At 40.4% G+C, this 14454-nt stretch overlaps 1 protein-coding gene across 2 annotated transcripts in view; it reads left to right on the forward strand.

Moving 5' to 3' along the window:
• CNKSR1 (connector enhancer of kinase suppressor of Ras 1) overlaps positions 1-14454 on the forward strand; it is a 48248-nt gene extending 33794 nt beyond the window's left edge. For both annotated transcript variants that reach the window (XM_070764167.1, XM_070764166.1), the window contains 9 exons: positions 32-62; positions 2544-2716; positions 5027-5100; positions 6117-6188; positions 7717-7790; positions 8264-8328; positions 9704-9881; positions 11726-11907; positions 13657-14454. In XM_070764167.1, the coding sequence (XP_070620268.1) occupies positions 32-62; positions 2544-2716; positions 5027-5100; positions 6117-6188; positions 7717-7790; positions 8264-8328; positions 9704-9881; positions 11726-11907; positions 13657-13857 (1050 nt within the window). In that variant the 3' untranslated portion in view covers positions 13858-14454. The remainder of the gene's footprint in view (positions 1-31; positions 63-2543; positions 2717-5026; positions 5101-6116; positions 6189-7716; positions 7791-8263; positions 8329-9703; positions 9882-11725; positions 11908-13656) is intronic.

Consider the following 14454-nt stretch of genomic DNA (forward strand, 5'->3'; position numbering starts at 1 on the left):
TTCTTTTCTTTCTCTGGGTGATTCCCTACAGGGCAGCGCTGAGATTCGACGGAAGCAAAAGGGTAAGTGGTACCTCTCTGTACTCACCAGGGGCAAGGTGCTTGAATATCAAGCTACGAGTATTCATCAATTTATTATTATTATTATTATTATTATTATTATTATTATTATTATTATTATTATTATTATGAAACAATCGATCACATATTCAGCTGCTGCAAAAAGATCGCACAGACTGACTACAAGCATAGACACGATGCTGTGGCACAGATGATCCACTGGAACTTGTGCTGGAAGTACCATTTACCAGTGGCAAAGAACTGGTGGGATCATAAGCCCGAAAAAGTGGTCGAAAATGAGCAAGCAAAACTACTGTGGGACTTCCGACTTCAGACTGACCGAATTCTGAAGCATAACACACCAGACGTTGTGATCGTGGAGAAAAAGAAAGTATGGATCATCGACATCGCAATCCCAGGAGACAGCAGAATTGAGGAGAAGCAGCTAGAGAAGTTAGTGAAATACGAAGATCTAAAAATCGAGCTGCAACGACTCTGGCATAAGCCAGTGAAAGTGGTCCCAGTGGTACTTGGCACTCTGGGTGCATTGCCAAAGGATCTCAGCGGACATTTGAAAACCATCGGAATTGACAAAATCTCCATCTGTCAATTGCAAAAGGCCGCTGGGATCAATTGCAAAATGTGCACTGGGATCGGCACACATAATTCGCCGCTACATCACGCAGTCCTAGGTGCTTGGGAAGCGCCCGACTGGGGATGAAATACGAAATCCAGCATAGTGATCTCGTTTGCTGTGTTGCATTGACATAATAATAATAATAATAATAATAATAATAATAATAATAATAATAATAGTAATAGTAATAATAGTAATAATAGTAATAATAGTAATAATAATAATAACGATTTGTATATGGCCCTTCTCCGAAAACTTGGGGCGGCTCACAGAATAATTATAGAAACAAAGCGTACAAAACAAATCTAATATATTAAAAAACTACAGCTAAAAACTCTACATATTACTCAATCGGACAATCCAGTCACACCATGCATCACATTTATTGGTCAGGGGGCCAAGATCTGATTGCTCCAGGCCCGGCCACATAAGAAGGTTGTTGGTTTATGGAATTCCCTTCCAGAAGAGGTCGTGACAGCTGTCAGCCTTGATAGCTTCAAGGCAGGATTAGACAGATTCATGGATGCCAAGTGTATCAGTGGTTTTTGAAACGGATGTCCATGTGCCGCCTCTATGTTGGTTGAGGCAGGCAGGATTCCCTTGAGTACCATTTGTTGGGGGTCAAGGGAAAGGGAGAGTCTTGCCTTCTCCCCATGGACAAAGGGTGGGCCACTGTGTGACACAGATTGCTGGACTCAATGGGCTTTGACCTGATTCAGCATGGCTCTTCTTAGGTTCTTAGTGTGGGCACTCACGCCTGCGCAATAGCACACACACACACGCTTTCGGCACCCAAGGAAAAAAAGGTTCGCCATCACTGGTCCAAATGTTTTTGGGTTTTAAGAGTAGGTTTTAATTATATGGATTCTGAAATGTGGCTTTCAGCAGTGGATTTTGTATTGTTGATTTTGTCTTTTTTATGCCGTAAGCCACCCCGAGTCCCCTGGAGAAAGGCCGCATAGAAATCCAAATAATAAGTAAATAAATCCACAGGTCTTTAAAGTGGCCAAGGTTGGACATCCCTGAGTGAACTCCTTCCAAAGTCAGCAAGCTTCAGCACATGCCTCTCGATGGGCACATGTGCATCTGCGAATGTGCCCTGTGGGGCAGCAGGAACTGTTTCTAACCAGCACTTCTCTTGTTCTATCAGTTTGTTTGTTTGTTTGTTTGTTTATTTATTTATTTATTCATTCATTTATTCATTGATTCATTCATTGATTCATTCATTGATTCATTCATTGATTCATTCAGTGATTCATTCAGTGATTCATTCATTTATTCATTCATTTATTCATTCATTTATTCATTCATTGATTCATTCATTGATTCATTGATTCATTGATTCATTGATTGATTCATTGATTGATTTATTGATTGATTTATTGATTCATTCATTGATTCATTCATTGATTCATTCATTCATACATACATACATACATACATACATACATACATACATACATACATACATACATTCAATGTTTATGCCACCTTCTCTTTAGACTCAGGGCGGCTTACAACATGTTAGCAATAGCACTTCTTAACAGAACTAGCCTATTGCCCCCAAGAATCCGGGTCCTCATTTTACCCACCTCGGAAGGATGGAAGACTGAGTCAACCTTGAGCCGGGGATGAGATTTGAACCACTGACCTACAGATCTACAGTCAGCTTCAGTGGCCTGCAGTACAGCACTCTACCTGCTGCGCCACCCCTCAACTTAACTACTGTGGGTGTCCGTTCAGAGCTTTTTAAAGTCTCTTATGCAATCTTTTTTCTTTCTTTCTTTCTTTCTTTCTTTCTTTCTTTCTTTCTTTCTTTCTTTCTTTCTTTCTTTTGCTTTAATAAGGAGCCACTACCCGGCTAAGTCGACGACGAATCTCCTGCCAGGAGCTGGGACAGGTGGACTGTGACGGCTGGCTCTTAAAAAAGAAGGACCACGTGGGCTTCATGGCCCAGAAGTGGAAACGGTTTTGGTTTGTGCTGAAAGGGCACAACCTTTACTGGTACAGCAATCCCAACGTGAGTGCATTTCAAAACACTTGCGGTGACAGTAAACTCCAAGGCAGGCTCGACTTTTTTTGCGATGGATCAGTTTTCAATTTATTTTTAAACACTTTAAATACAAATTACAACAGTGAATGGATAGGGTGTGAGTGCCGGGATAAATGAGCAAGGCCGCTATTTTGGAGATTCTCCCATTTATATCATGTTAGAGGTTGAGTTCTTGAGTGATGTTGCGCCCAGGAAATTTTAAGCCCTGCAAAATGGCAAGGTCAGGGGCTATGTTTTCCCATTTCATGTGGTAGTGATTTAAGCTACAACGGGCTACAAAAATGGTGGAAGGTCTTAAGCATAAAACGTATCAGGAAAGACTTCATGGACTCAATCTGTATAGTTTGGAGGACAGAAGGAAAAGGGGGGACATGATAGAAACATTTAAATATGTTAAAGGGTTAAATAAGGTTCAGGAGGGAAGTGTTTTTAATAGGAAAGTGAACACAAGAACAAGGGGGCCCAATGTGAGGTTAGTTGGGGGAAAGATCAGAAGCAACGTGAGAAAATATTATTTTACTGAAAGAGTAGTAGATCCTTGGAACAAACTTCCAGCAGACGTGGTTGGTAAATCCACAGTAACTGAATTTAAACATGCCTGGGATAAACATAGATCCATCCTAAGATAAAATACAGAAAATAGTATAAAGGCAGACTAGATGGACCATGAGGTCTTTTTCTGCTGTCAATCTTCTATGTTTCTAAGATGACAAAAGAATATAATTAGAATTAGAATAGAATAGAATTTTATTGGCCAAGTTTGATTGCGCACACAGGGAATTTGTCTTGATGCATATTTATTGATTGATTGATTGATTGATTGATTGGATTTGTATGCTGCCCCTCTCCGTGGACATAAAGGTTTGTCAAGAATCATAAAGTACAACACTTAATGATAGTCCAGGTACAAATAAGCCATCACATCATGTGGGTTACAAACATTTTTAAAAAGTGAATTTTAAAATCAACTTTGAAAAAAAAGCAATATATATTTCCTAAAATTTTGCTATGTTTTTCTGATCTGGGTTCCTTTAAGAGTAGTCAATGTTACAATATCACAAGCTTCTGTAGATCAAATCCTCTTAAGTGAATGAAGTCCAGTTTTTTCCATTTATATGACAAAGCCTACATCACAAAAGTGTGGTAGATTAAAAACTTTTAAAATGTTCCAAATCCGTTTTTTGATTAAATTAGAAATGAAATTAAAAAATAGCCATATTTTATCATATTTGGTGTCAAAGAAAACATTTGGACAAATATACACAGGTGGTTAGAAAAGATGATAAGGAAACATATCAATTATAAACCTGAATTGTTTTTATTAAGTATAATATCAGAAAAACTTGATAAGAAAAATATGTATTTAATATTACAAGTCTTAAAAGCAGCGAGGATTATTTTCGCACAATACTGGAAGAATGAAGATATTATTATTTAATATTATTATTATTATTATTATTATTATTATTATTATTATTATTAATTAGATTTGTATGCCGCCCCTCTCCGCAGACTTGGGGCGGCTCACAACAGTGACAAAAACAATATATACTGACAAATCTAATAATTAAAATCTAAGATAACAATTATACTTTTAAAAATCTAAAAAGCAAGGAACCCCAATATAAAAAACATACATACTGTACAGTCATATCATGCACTAGAACTACATAGTCAGGGGGAGATGTCTCAGTTCCCCCACGCTTGACGACAGAGGTGGGTTTTAAGGAGTTTACGAAAGGCAAGGAGGGTGGGGGCAATTCTAATCTCCGAGGGGAGTTGGTTCCAGAGGGCCGGGGCCGCCACAGAGAAGGCTCTTCCCCTGGGCCCCGCCAAACGACATTGTTTTGTTGACGGGACCCGGAGAAGGCCCACTCTGTGGGACCTAACCGGTCGCTGGGATTCGTGCGGCAGAATATACCGTGAGATGAAGAAATAGTTAAGAAGATACTGGATTGTGCAGAAATTGATAAATTGACATTGAAAATTAAGCAGAAATAGGACAGATAATGCTATATAAACATGGAATTTGTTTTAGCAATGGTTGGGGGAAAGGGGTGAGGATTAAGAATGTAAATTAGTATTGTTAAACAAATTAAATACCCAGACAAAAAGGTGTTTATAAAGTATTAAGAAATGTATTTAATAGAAAATAAATTTAAAAATAAATGAATAGATAAATAAATAAAATGTCCCAAATCCTTCTGTTTTGTGGCCAGAGATTAATACTTCTATCTCTTTTCTTGTCAATGGACTCCTTCCTCTTCTGAAAACTAGGATGAGAAGGCGGTGGGATTGATCAACGTGTCTGCCTACAGATTGGAGAGCACCAAGGAACAGAAGAAGAAATAGTGAGTGCAAACTCAGGGCTCGTCTTGAGACATTTTCCGAGAAGGAACAAGCTCGGATTCAGTTCTCCAACACCGATGTCAGAGTTCGTTGCAGCACACATAATCAGACAATTCAGCAGGATTCAAAACTTTTTTATATACATAATAATACATAAGGCATGTACAGTGATACCTCGTCTTATGAACCCCTCTTCATATGAACTTTTTGTGATACGAACCCAGTGCTTATGATTTTTTTTGCCTCTTCGTTCGAACTATTTTCACCTTACGAAACCCGAGCCGCCGCCACTGGGAATCCCTTCATTTTTGCCGGCGCTGCTTTGAATCCCAGTGAGGGGAGCCTCAGGGGAATCCCCGCACTTTGGCTGGCAACGGAAGTCTGGAGGTGGGGTTTCCCAGTGAGGGGAAGAGCCTTCTCTGTGGCGGCCCCAGCCCTCTGGAATCAGCTTCCTCCAGAAATTCGCACTGCCCCCACCCTCCTCGCCTTTCGCAAGAGTTTTAAGACTCCTTTATGTCGCCAGGCATAGGGCAATTAGATCAAGCCAACCCCACTCACCCCCGCTTACAAAATGTGATGTATGGTTGTGAATGAATTGGCTGACTGTTTTTAATATATATGGGATTTTAGCAGTAATTTTTAATTAATTAGATTTGTTGTTGTATTGTTTGTGTATCTTGCCCCCCACCCCCCTGAGTCTTTGGAGAAGGGCAGCATACAAATCTAATTAATTAATTAATTAATTAATTAATTAATTAATAATAATAATAATAATAATAATAATAATAATAATAATAATGCAGAATAAGAATTTAAGTACAACAACTAGACAAATAACAATTACATTGTGGAATGATATAACATGTACAACACCATATACCTGCTCTTTTAAAAAAATTTAAAAAATGAAAATAATAATAATAATGATGATGATGATGATGATGATGTGTAGGTGTGGTTCCCAACAGCAAGGAATCGTGAGAAATCTCACTACTGTCCTTTCTTTTTTCCTCTCCAGCGTTTTCCAACTCACCCACGAGAAGTACAAGCCTTTTGTCTTTGCGGCAGAAACCCTGGCTGATCTGAGCATGTGAGTAGCCTTTAAGGCCCCATCAGGGTTGTGTTTGACCACTGGGTAAGAGGGCGTGGCCAGGGTGTCCATGGCCAGCTCAACATCAGAGGGGCCTGTGGGGGGCTCGAGTGCTCTGCCAGCAAAAACAGGCTCCTGAGCTCCGTTTTCGTCTGCTGCGGCCTCCCACAATCCTCTACCAGTGCAGCCCTCCCAAACTCCATTTACACCGGCAAAGGGTTGCAGGAGGCTGTGGCTGCCAAAAGTAGAGCTTGGGAGCCTGCTTTCTCTGGTAGAAGCACCGCGGTCCTTTGCTGTTTCCAGAGTAGCTCCCCGGGCCAGATCTAGGCCCCACCGCAGCCAGATTCGGCCCCTGGGTCTTGAATTTATCACCCCTGCTCTAATGCGTTTGATGCACACCTGTGAAGAGCTTGCGATTGTTCCTCAAGGAATATTGGCAGATCCCAAAGTCTTGAATGCCACTCCATCATAGAGGGTCACAGGAGCAGAGAAGGAGGTCTAACCACTTCTTAAAAAGAATTGGACTTCTTTACATATATTGTTTGCATTTATAATGTTGTATGCCACCCTGAGTCTCCTCGAGAAGGGCAGCATAGAAATAAATCAGATAGATAGACGGACGGACGGACGGACAGACAGACCGACAGACGATAGATGGATAGATGGATAGATGGATAGATAGATAGATAGGTAGGTAGGTAGGTAGGTAGATATAGATGATAGATAGGTAGATAGATAGAAAGGTAGGTAGGTAGGTAGATGGATGGGTGGATGGATGGATAGATAGATAGATAGATGATAGGTAGATAGATAGATAGGTAGGTAGGTAGGTAGGTAGGTAGGTATAGATGATAGATAGGTAGATAGATAGATAGAAAGGTAAATAGATAGATAGATAGATAGATAGATAGATAGATAGATAGATAGATAGATAGATAGATAGATATAGATGATAGGTAGGTAGATAGATAGATAGATAGATAGATAGATAGATAGATAGATAGATAGATAGATAGATAGATAGATAGATAGATAGATAGATAGAAAGATAGATAGATAGATAGATAGATAGATAGATAGATAGATAGATAGATAGATAGAAAGGTAGGTAGGTAGGTAGATAGATAGATAGATAGATAGATAGATAGATAGATAGATAGATAGATAGAGATGATAGGTAGGTAGATAGGTAGGTAGGCAGATAGGTAGGTAGGTAGGCAGGCAGGCAGGCAGACAGACAGACAGACAGACAGACAGACAGATAGATAGATAGATAGATATAGATGATAGGTAGGTAGATAGGTAGAATGGTAGATAGGTAGATAGATAGAAAGGTAGATAGATAGATAGATAGATAGATAGATAGATAGATAGATAAATAGATAAATAGATAAATAGATAGATAGATATAGATGATAGGTAGGTAGATAGGTAGATAGATAGAAAGGTAGGCAGATAGATAGATAGGTAGGTAGGTAGGTAGGACACCTTGCAACCTGGACAAATAACAAGCTGTATTTCTCCCCAGGTGGGTCAGCCGTTTGATCACGTCAATGACTAAATATACAGTGTCCCGTAAATCTGGGCCATCTAACCAAGAAGGTGAGTTCCAAGTGAAAGTACCGGTAGCTCATTTTCTTCTGGTCAGGTACATAAGACATGATACATCTGCATCACATGTATTAAATAAGGGATTCACCTGGAAACAAGAAGAAAGTTGATCCGGAAGCAAGAGGACAATTCTGAAAATATGAGACAAAGAAATCTGCCTCCGTTATAATATTTTGACCTAATATTAGTATTGGTATCTGTTCTGTGCACGACCCTCGGATCAAAACCCCTGACTCAAAAATCCTTTATTTTATGAATAAATCAAACTCTTTATTGATAGAAGCACAGATAACGAAAAACGGCCAAAAAGAACGGAGTATTTTCTCGTTAGAGCTAAATGTCAACAATATCGAGGAAAGGCACCAAACTCGGCCTAATCAGTAACAAAGTCCATTTAAGCATATAATTCATCCTATTTCAGTGTTTCCATTCAAATATTTTTTTCCCCATCAAATTCGACATAGATTGCTACAGCGAAACAGAAGCTGAAGATCCCGAGGATGACTGTCCTAGGCATAGCTTTGATCAGGTCAGTATTTTTTTTCGCCCCACTCCGAGTCTCCGGAGAGGGGCGGCATACAAATCTAATAAATTAAATTAAATTCTTGATGGAACAAGCAGGAAGAGGGAGATTGTGATCCCACTGTATAGAGAGCACTGGTGAGACCACATTTGGAAGACTGTCCAGTTCTGGAGACCTCACCTACAAAAAGATATTGACAAAATTGAACGGGTCCAAAGAAGGTCTTAAGCATAAAAAGTATCAGGAAAGACTTCATGAACTCAATCTGTCTAGTCTGGAGGACAGAAGGAAAAGGGGGGACATGATCGAAACATTTAAATATGTTAAAGGGTTAAATAAGGTCCAGGAGGGAAGTGTTTTTAACAGGAAAGTGAACACAAGAACAAGGGGACACAATCTGAAGTTAGTTGGGGGAAAGATCAAAAGCAACGTGAGAAAATATTATTTTACTGAAAGAGTAAGTAGATCCTTGGAACAAACTTCCAGCAGACGTGGTTTACTGAAAGAGTAGTAGATCCTTGGAACAAACTTCCAGCAGACGTGGTAGATAAATCCACAGTAACTGAATTTAAACATGCCTGGGATAAACATATATCCATCCTAAGATAAAATATAAAAAATAGTATAAGGGCAGACTAGATGGACCATTAGGTCTTTTTCTGCCGTCAGTCTTCTATGTTTCTAACATAATTGTAAAAATAGTGGGCTGTTCTTGCTTTAAAGTATCTTAATACTTTTAATAGAAACATAAAACATAATAAACTCATTTGGGACATTATTATTATTTGGGGGGAATGAGTGGCAATTACAACAGGCATCCTGAATCCTAAGGGATTGGGTGGCATAGAAAAATAAGTAAATAGATAGATAGAGAGAGAGAGAGAGAGAGATATTAGAGAGATAGATATTAGATAGATAGATAGATAGATAGATAGATAGATAGATAGATAGATAGATAGATAGATAGATAGATAGATAGATAGACAGACAGACAGACAGCATCCTGAATCCTAAGGGATTGGGTGGCATAGAAAAATAAGTAGATAGATAGATAGATAGATAGATAGATAGATAGATAGATAGATAGATAGATAGATAGATAGATAGATAGAGTAGATAGATAGATAATGATAGACAGACAGATACATAATGGTAGATAGATAGAGAGATTGTGATTTCCAAAAAGGCCCCGATTCCAGTATGCAACTTAAGGTGGGAATCCATTCATTTGACTGTTTTTGGAAGCGATTGCAATGTAACCATTGGAAAGATCACTGCAGAAGAATGTTGGATATGATGAGGTTAAGCTCGAGGGAAAGGAGCATATTTACTCATATTTTGTCTCCATCCTTTATTATCTTTCTTTATTCATTTCTGGCAGATAAAGCAGAAGGAATTGGAGAAAGCTCAGTTGCCATCAGGGGCTACCGGGAGTAGCCAAAACCTTCTGGGCAGCCCAATTTTGCAGAACAATGTAGATGAGAAAATAGCATCTCCCTCTTCTCCAGATAAGCTGACCTTCGATACCTCCCCAGGTTGCACTGGAAATAACGTGGCAGGTGAGATGTTGGGAAAAATCAACTATAATTGAACATCATCCCTAAAGCAGGATAAAACAGTGCAGATTTCTTTAGAAGTTTTCTGAAGTGTCCCCTTAGCAAAAGGCAAATTGAAGTAAGGTAAGTTGGAATAGCTGTCTCAGTCCATCAGCTTAGATGTTCAAGCTGATGAACTTGGACAGAGGAAATTTGATAGTAAACTTTAGGGCAGCTTTCTCCAACCCGAATCGTTCAAATATTTCAGACTACAATGTTTATCTTTCTCTGCCAAACTGACAGGCAGCATTGACACGAGTGTGCATACATCAGTAGCCAAAGATTTGACAACTGGGTATTTTTCCCATATTGAGACTGTGTTCTAAGTCAGTGTTTTCAACCTTGGCAACTTGAAGGTATCTGGACTTCAACTCCCAGAATTCCCCAGCCAGCGAATGCTGGTTGGGGAATTCTGGGAGTTGAAGTCCAGATATCTTCAAGTTGCCAAGGTTGGGAAACATTGTTCTAAGCACAACAAAATTGTAAATTAAGTGACTAACCAAAACCAATTTTCTTACATTATCGCTCGTATCAGCCGTCGAATTGACTTACTCTAAGATGTGTTTGATGGATATGTACAAAATGATTAATCATTCGATATTTTTGTTTGTTTGTTTGTTTTGTTTGTCTGAGGTTTTTTAATGTTCTGGTTTTAATATAAATAATTCAATAAAACTATTTTAAAAAAGAGAGAGACTGTTCCATTGGTACTATTATTTAGGACTTCCTGATGCCAATAAGTGTAAATAGATGGTGCCAATCTGTTCTTGAAAATGGAACTTTCTCCCCTCTTTCTATCGTCCTTTTTCTCTGTGTGTCTTTCTCTTTTTCCCCAAGTGGCGGGCTGGTTTTGTGGCTCTTGCCAAGGTCTGAATTGCTAATCTGCACAAAAATAAAGGATATTTTTAGTTGATGGCCAAATTATTATTATTATTATTTATTAGATTTGTATGCCGCCCTTTTCCGTAGACTCGGGGCGGCTCACAACACAATAAAAACAGTTTATAACAAATCTAATAATTTACAATTTAAAATATTAAAATATTAAAAAAAACCCATTATTAAACAGACATACACACAAGCATACCATACATAAATTGTATAGGCCTGGGGGAGATATCTCACTTCCCCCATGCTTGACGACAAAAGTGGGTTTTAAGGAGTTTGCGAAAGGCGAGGAGGGTAGGGGCAGTTCTAATCTCTGGGGGGAGCTGGTTCCATAGAGTCGGGGCCGCCACAGAGAAGGCTCTTCCCCTGGGGCCCGCCAACCAACATTGTTTAGTTGACGGGACCCGGAGAAGGCCCACTCTGTGGGACCTAATCGGTCGCTGGGATTCGTGCGGCAGAAGGCGGTCCCTGAGATATTCTGGTCCGATGCCATGAAGGGCTTTAAATGTCATAACCAACACTTTGAATTGTGACCGGAAGTTGATCGGCAACCAATGCAGACTGCGGAGTGATGGCGAAACATGGGCATACCTAGGGAAGCACATGACTGCTCTTGCAGGTGCATTCTGCACGATCTGAAGTTTCCGAACACTTTTCCAAGGCAGCCCCTTGTAGAGAGCATTACAGTAGTCGAACCTCGACTACTGTAAATTGACAGCTCCAATTAAAGAAATGAGCTAAATTTTGTTTCTACTTGGAAACCACTTTTGGACTTTGAGATGGAAATAAATGAAACTTTGATTTGGGGTTTTGTCAATTGGAAAGGTTTGTTGTTACAGGAATGGCTGGTTTATGTTATTATATAAAAGTAAAAAGTTGAGGTTTGATGTTAACACAGTGGTATCTTGTATCTTATGAAGATCCAGCAGAAGAAGAACTTCAGTCACTGATCAAGTGTCTGAAACAAGGAGGAGTGTCGCTTATGGGGAAACAGCAGGTGTTCACACGCGAATATTACCGGAAATCGTTTGTCAAACGTAACAAGAACCCAGAGATCAACGAGAAAGTACACCTGATTCGGACACTTCAAAGCACGCTGAAGGCAAGTGGAACATAACTTTGTGCTGAGAAACGGCTCCGTTTATGGGATGGATTCAGGGGTGGGCTGCTGGGGATTCGAAAGGGTTTGGGAGAACCTCTAGCAGTTCGGAGACACCCCCCCCCCCCCCCCAATGTCACTCCTGGCTGGTTCCACCCATCCCACCCCTCCCAGGAGTCCCCACGTGGCCAGTTTTGGATGCAGGTAAATGAGGGTGCATGCAGGGGCTTGGGAAGGGCGAAAAACACACCTACTGGAAGTTCAGGAAGGCCAGAAACGGCCCTGTTTCTGTCTCCAGAGCCTGGGGAGGCCGTTTTTGCCCTCTTTGAGGATCAAGGAAAGCCTCCAGAGCCAGGGGAGGGCAAAAATACATTTATTTATTATTTAGATTTGTATGCCGCCCCTCTCCGAAGACTCCCCCCCTGTTGTACAAGAGGCTGGATAGGCTACGCCCACCGTGGCCATGCCCAGTGATGGGCTGCAAAAAGATTTACTGCAGTGGACACTCCATTTGATGTTTCCTATGGTGTTTTTGTATGGCATTTTATTTGCTGTTTGTTTGTTTATCCTTTTAAAAGTGCAGAAAATTTCAATAGTTTTAAAATCCTTTCGGAATCTGGCCAGACACTTTTGGCTCTTGGACGCATTAGAAATATAATGAATAAAATCAATACGACCTCACGGGAGGAGAATTTGTGTCTGGAAGTATCGGGACTCACTGCTCACAGTCACTCATGCCCTCATCACCTCGAGACTCGACTACTGTAATGCTCTCTACATGGGGCTACCTTTGAAAAGTGTTCGGAAATTTCAGATTCTGCAGAATGCAGCTGCGAGAGCAATCATGGGCTTTCCCAAAAATGCCCATGTAACACCAACACTCCACAGTCTGCATTGGTTGCCGATCAATTTCCGGTCACAATTCAAAGTGTTGGTCATCACCTATAAAGCCCTCCATGGCACCGGACCAGGGTATCTACGAGACCGCCTTCTGCTGCACGAATCCCAGCGACCAGTTAGGTCCCACAGAGTGGGCCTTCTCCGGGTTCCGTCAACAAAACAATGTCATTTGGCGGGGCCCAGGGGAAGAGCCTTCTCTGTGGCGGCCCTGACCCTCTGGAACCAACTCCCCCCGGAGATTAGAATTGCCCCCACCCTCCTCGCCTTTCGTAAGCTCCTAAAAACCCATCTCTGCCATCAGGCATGGGGGAACTGAGATATTCTTTCCCCCTAAGCCTTTACAATTTATGCATGGTATGCTTGCTTGTATGTATGTTTGGTTTTACAAATAAGGGTTTTTTAAAGATATTTTTAGGATTGGATTTACATGCTGTTTTTGTTGCTGTTGTTAGCTGGCCCGAGTCGGCGGAGAGGGGCGGCATACAAATCCAATTGATAGATAGATAGATAGATAGATAGATAGATAGATAGATAGATAGATAGATAGATAGATAGATAGATAGATAGATAGAAAGATAGATAGATAGATAGATAGATAGATAGATAGATAGATAGATAGATAGATAGATAGATAGATAGATAAATAAATAATTGCTGTACAACAGGCTCAAGCTGAAGTCGCCAAAATATTTTCCGACAGCTTTGTAAGGACGGTGTGGGCCCTTGTCTCTCTCGAAAGGGATCTAGCGAACTATTTAAAAGCCCCTGGAAATGGCTGGGCTATTCTGGTCTCTGTTGTCCTTGTCAAAGTGAGTCATGTGCCAGTCTTAGAACATTCCTTTCCTTCCCCAGGCCAAAACTGCTGAGCTCCAGTTACTTGATATTCTACTCGAGGACACCGAACTGAACTCCGAGAAATTCAGGAGCTGGAAAGAACAACATCAGGAGTTATACCAGGAAATACAGACGTGGTGGGTTAAAAAACTGGACCAAGACAATGGCTCAATAGATTCAACTTTCGATCTCAACTTGGAGGCAGCTGCAAATCCGTAGCACCTGCCCTGTGACTTAAAACGTCCTTCCTGCTCAGCTCCATTTACACAGCACCAGACAGAAGTGCAGTTTCGTCATTTCTAAATTTTAGATAGGAATGCTTTACGAAAAGCGTCATCTTTAGAGGGCATTGGGATTACGGTTGGGGCGGTCGAAAAGTTTTATCCAGAGGGCAACGGCGGCTCCAAATGATTCTCTCATTTTAGAGAGATGGATTACAAAGACGGTGGCCATTGAGAAAGGATTGTTCGCTTTTTAAATATATATAACGATGGAGATTTCCTGACTGCAAAATAGAAGACCAACAGAGAAGAAAGTGGTTTTTGGTGCTAAGCATCTGGGAAAGAGCTGGCATTGACAGACTTTGCGCCCTTCAGATTTCTTCGAACCAAGCCATTTCCTCCAACATCTTTCAAGATGAAACTTTCTCTCGAGTATATTTAGCAACCGGGAGACATCTGAGTAAACCAGTATGTGGTTCGCAATAATGATAGTTTTATATTGAAAACCAACTTGTATTCGAAGCGGGAAACTGTAAACATGTAAGGAATGAGTTACATAAATAAATGGTACAATATGTTTCTAAAGGTAGTTAAA

Source organism: Erythrolamprus reginae, chromosome 11 (assembly GCF_031021105.1).
Source record: "Erythrolamprus reginae isolate rEryReg1 chromosome 11, rEryReg1.hap1, whole genome shotgun sequence".
Lineage (NCBI taxonomy): Eukaryota > Metazoa > Chordata > Lepidosauria > Squamata > Dipsadidae > Erythrolamprus > Erythrolamprus reginae.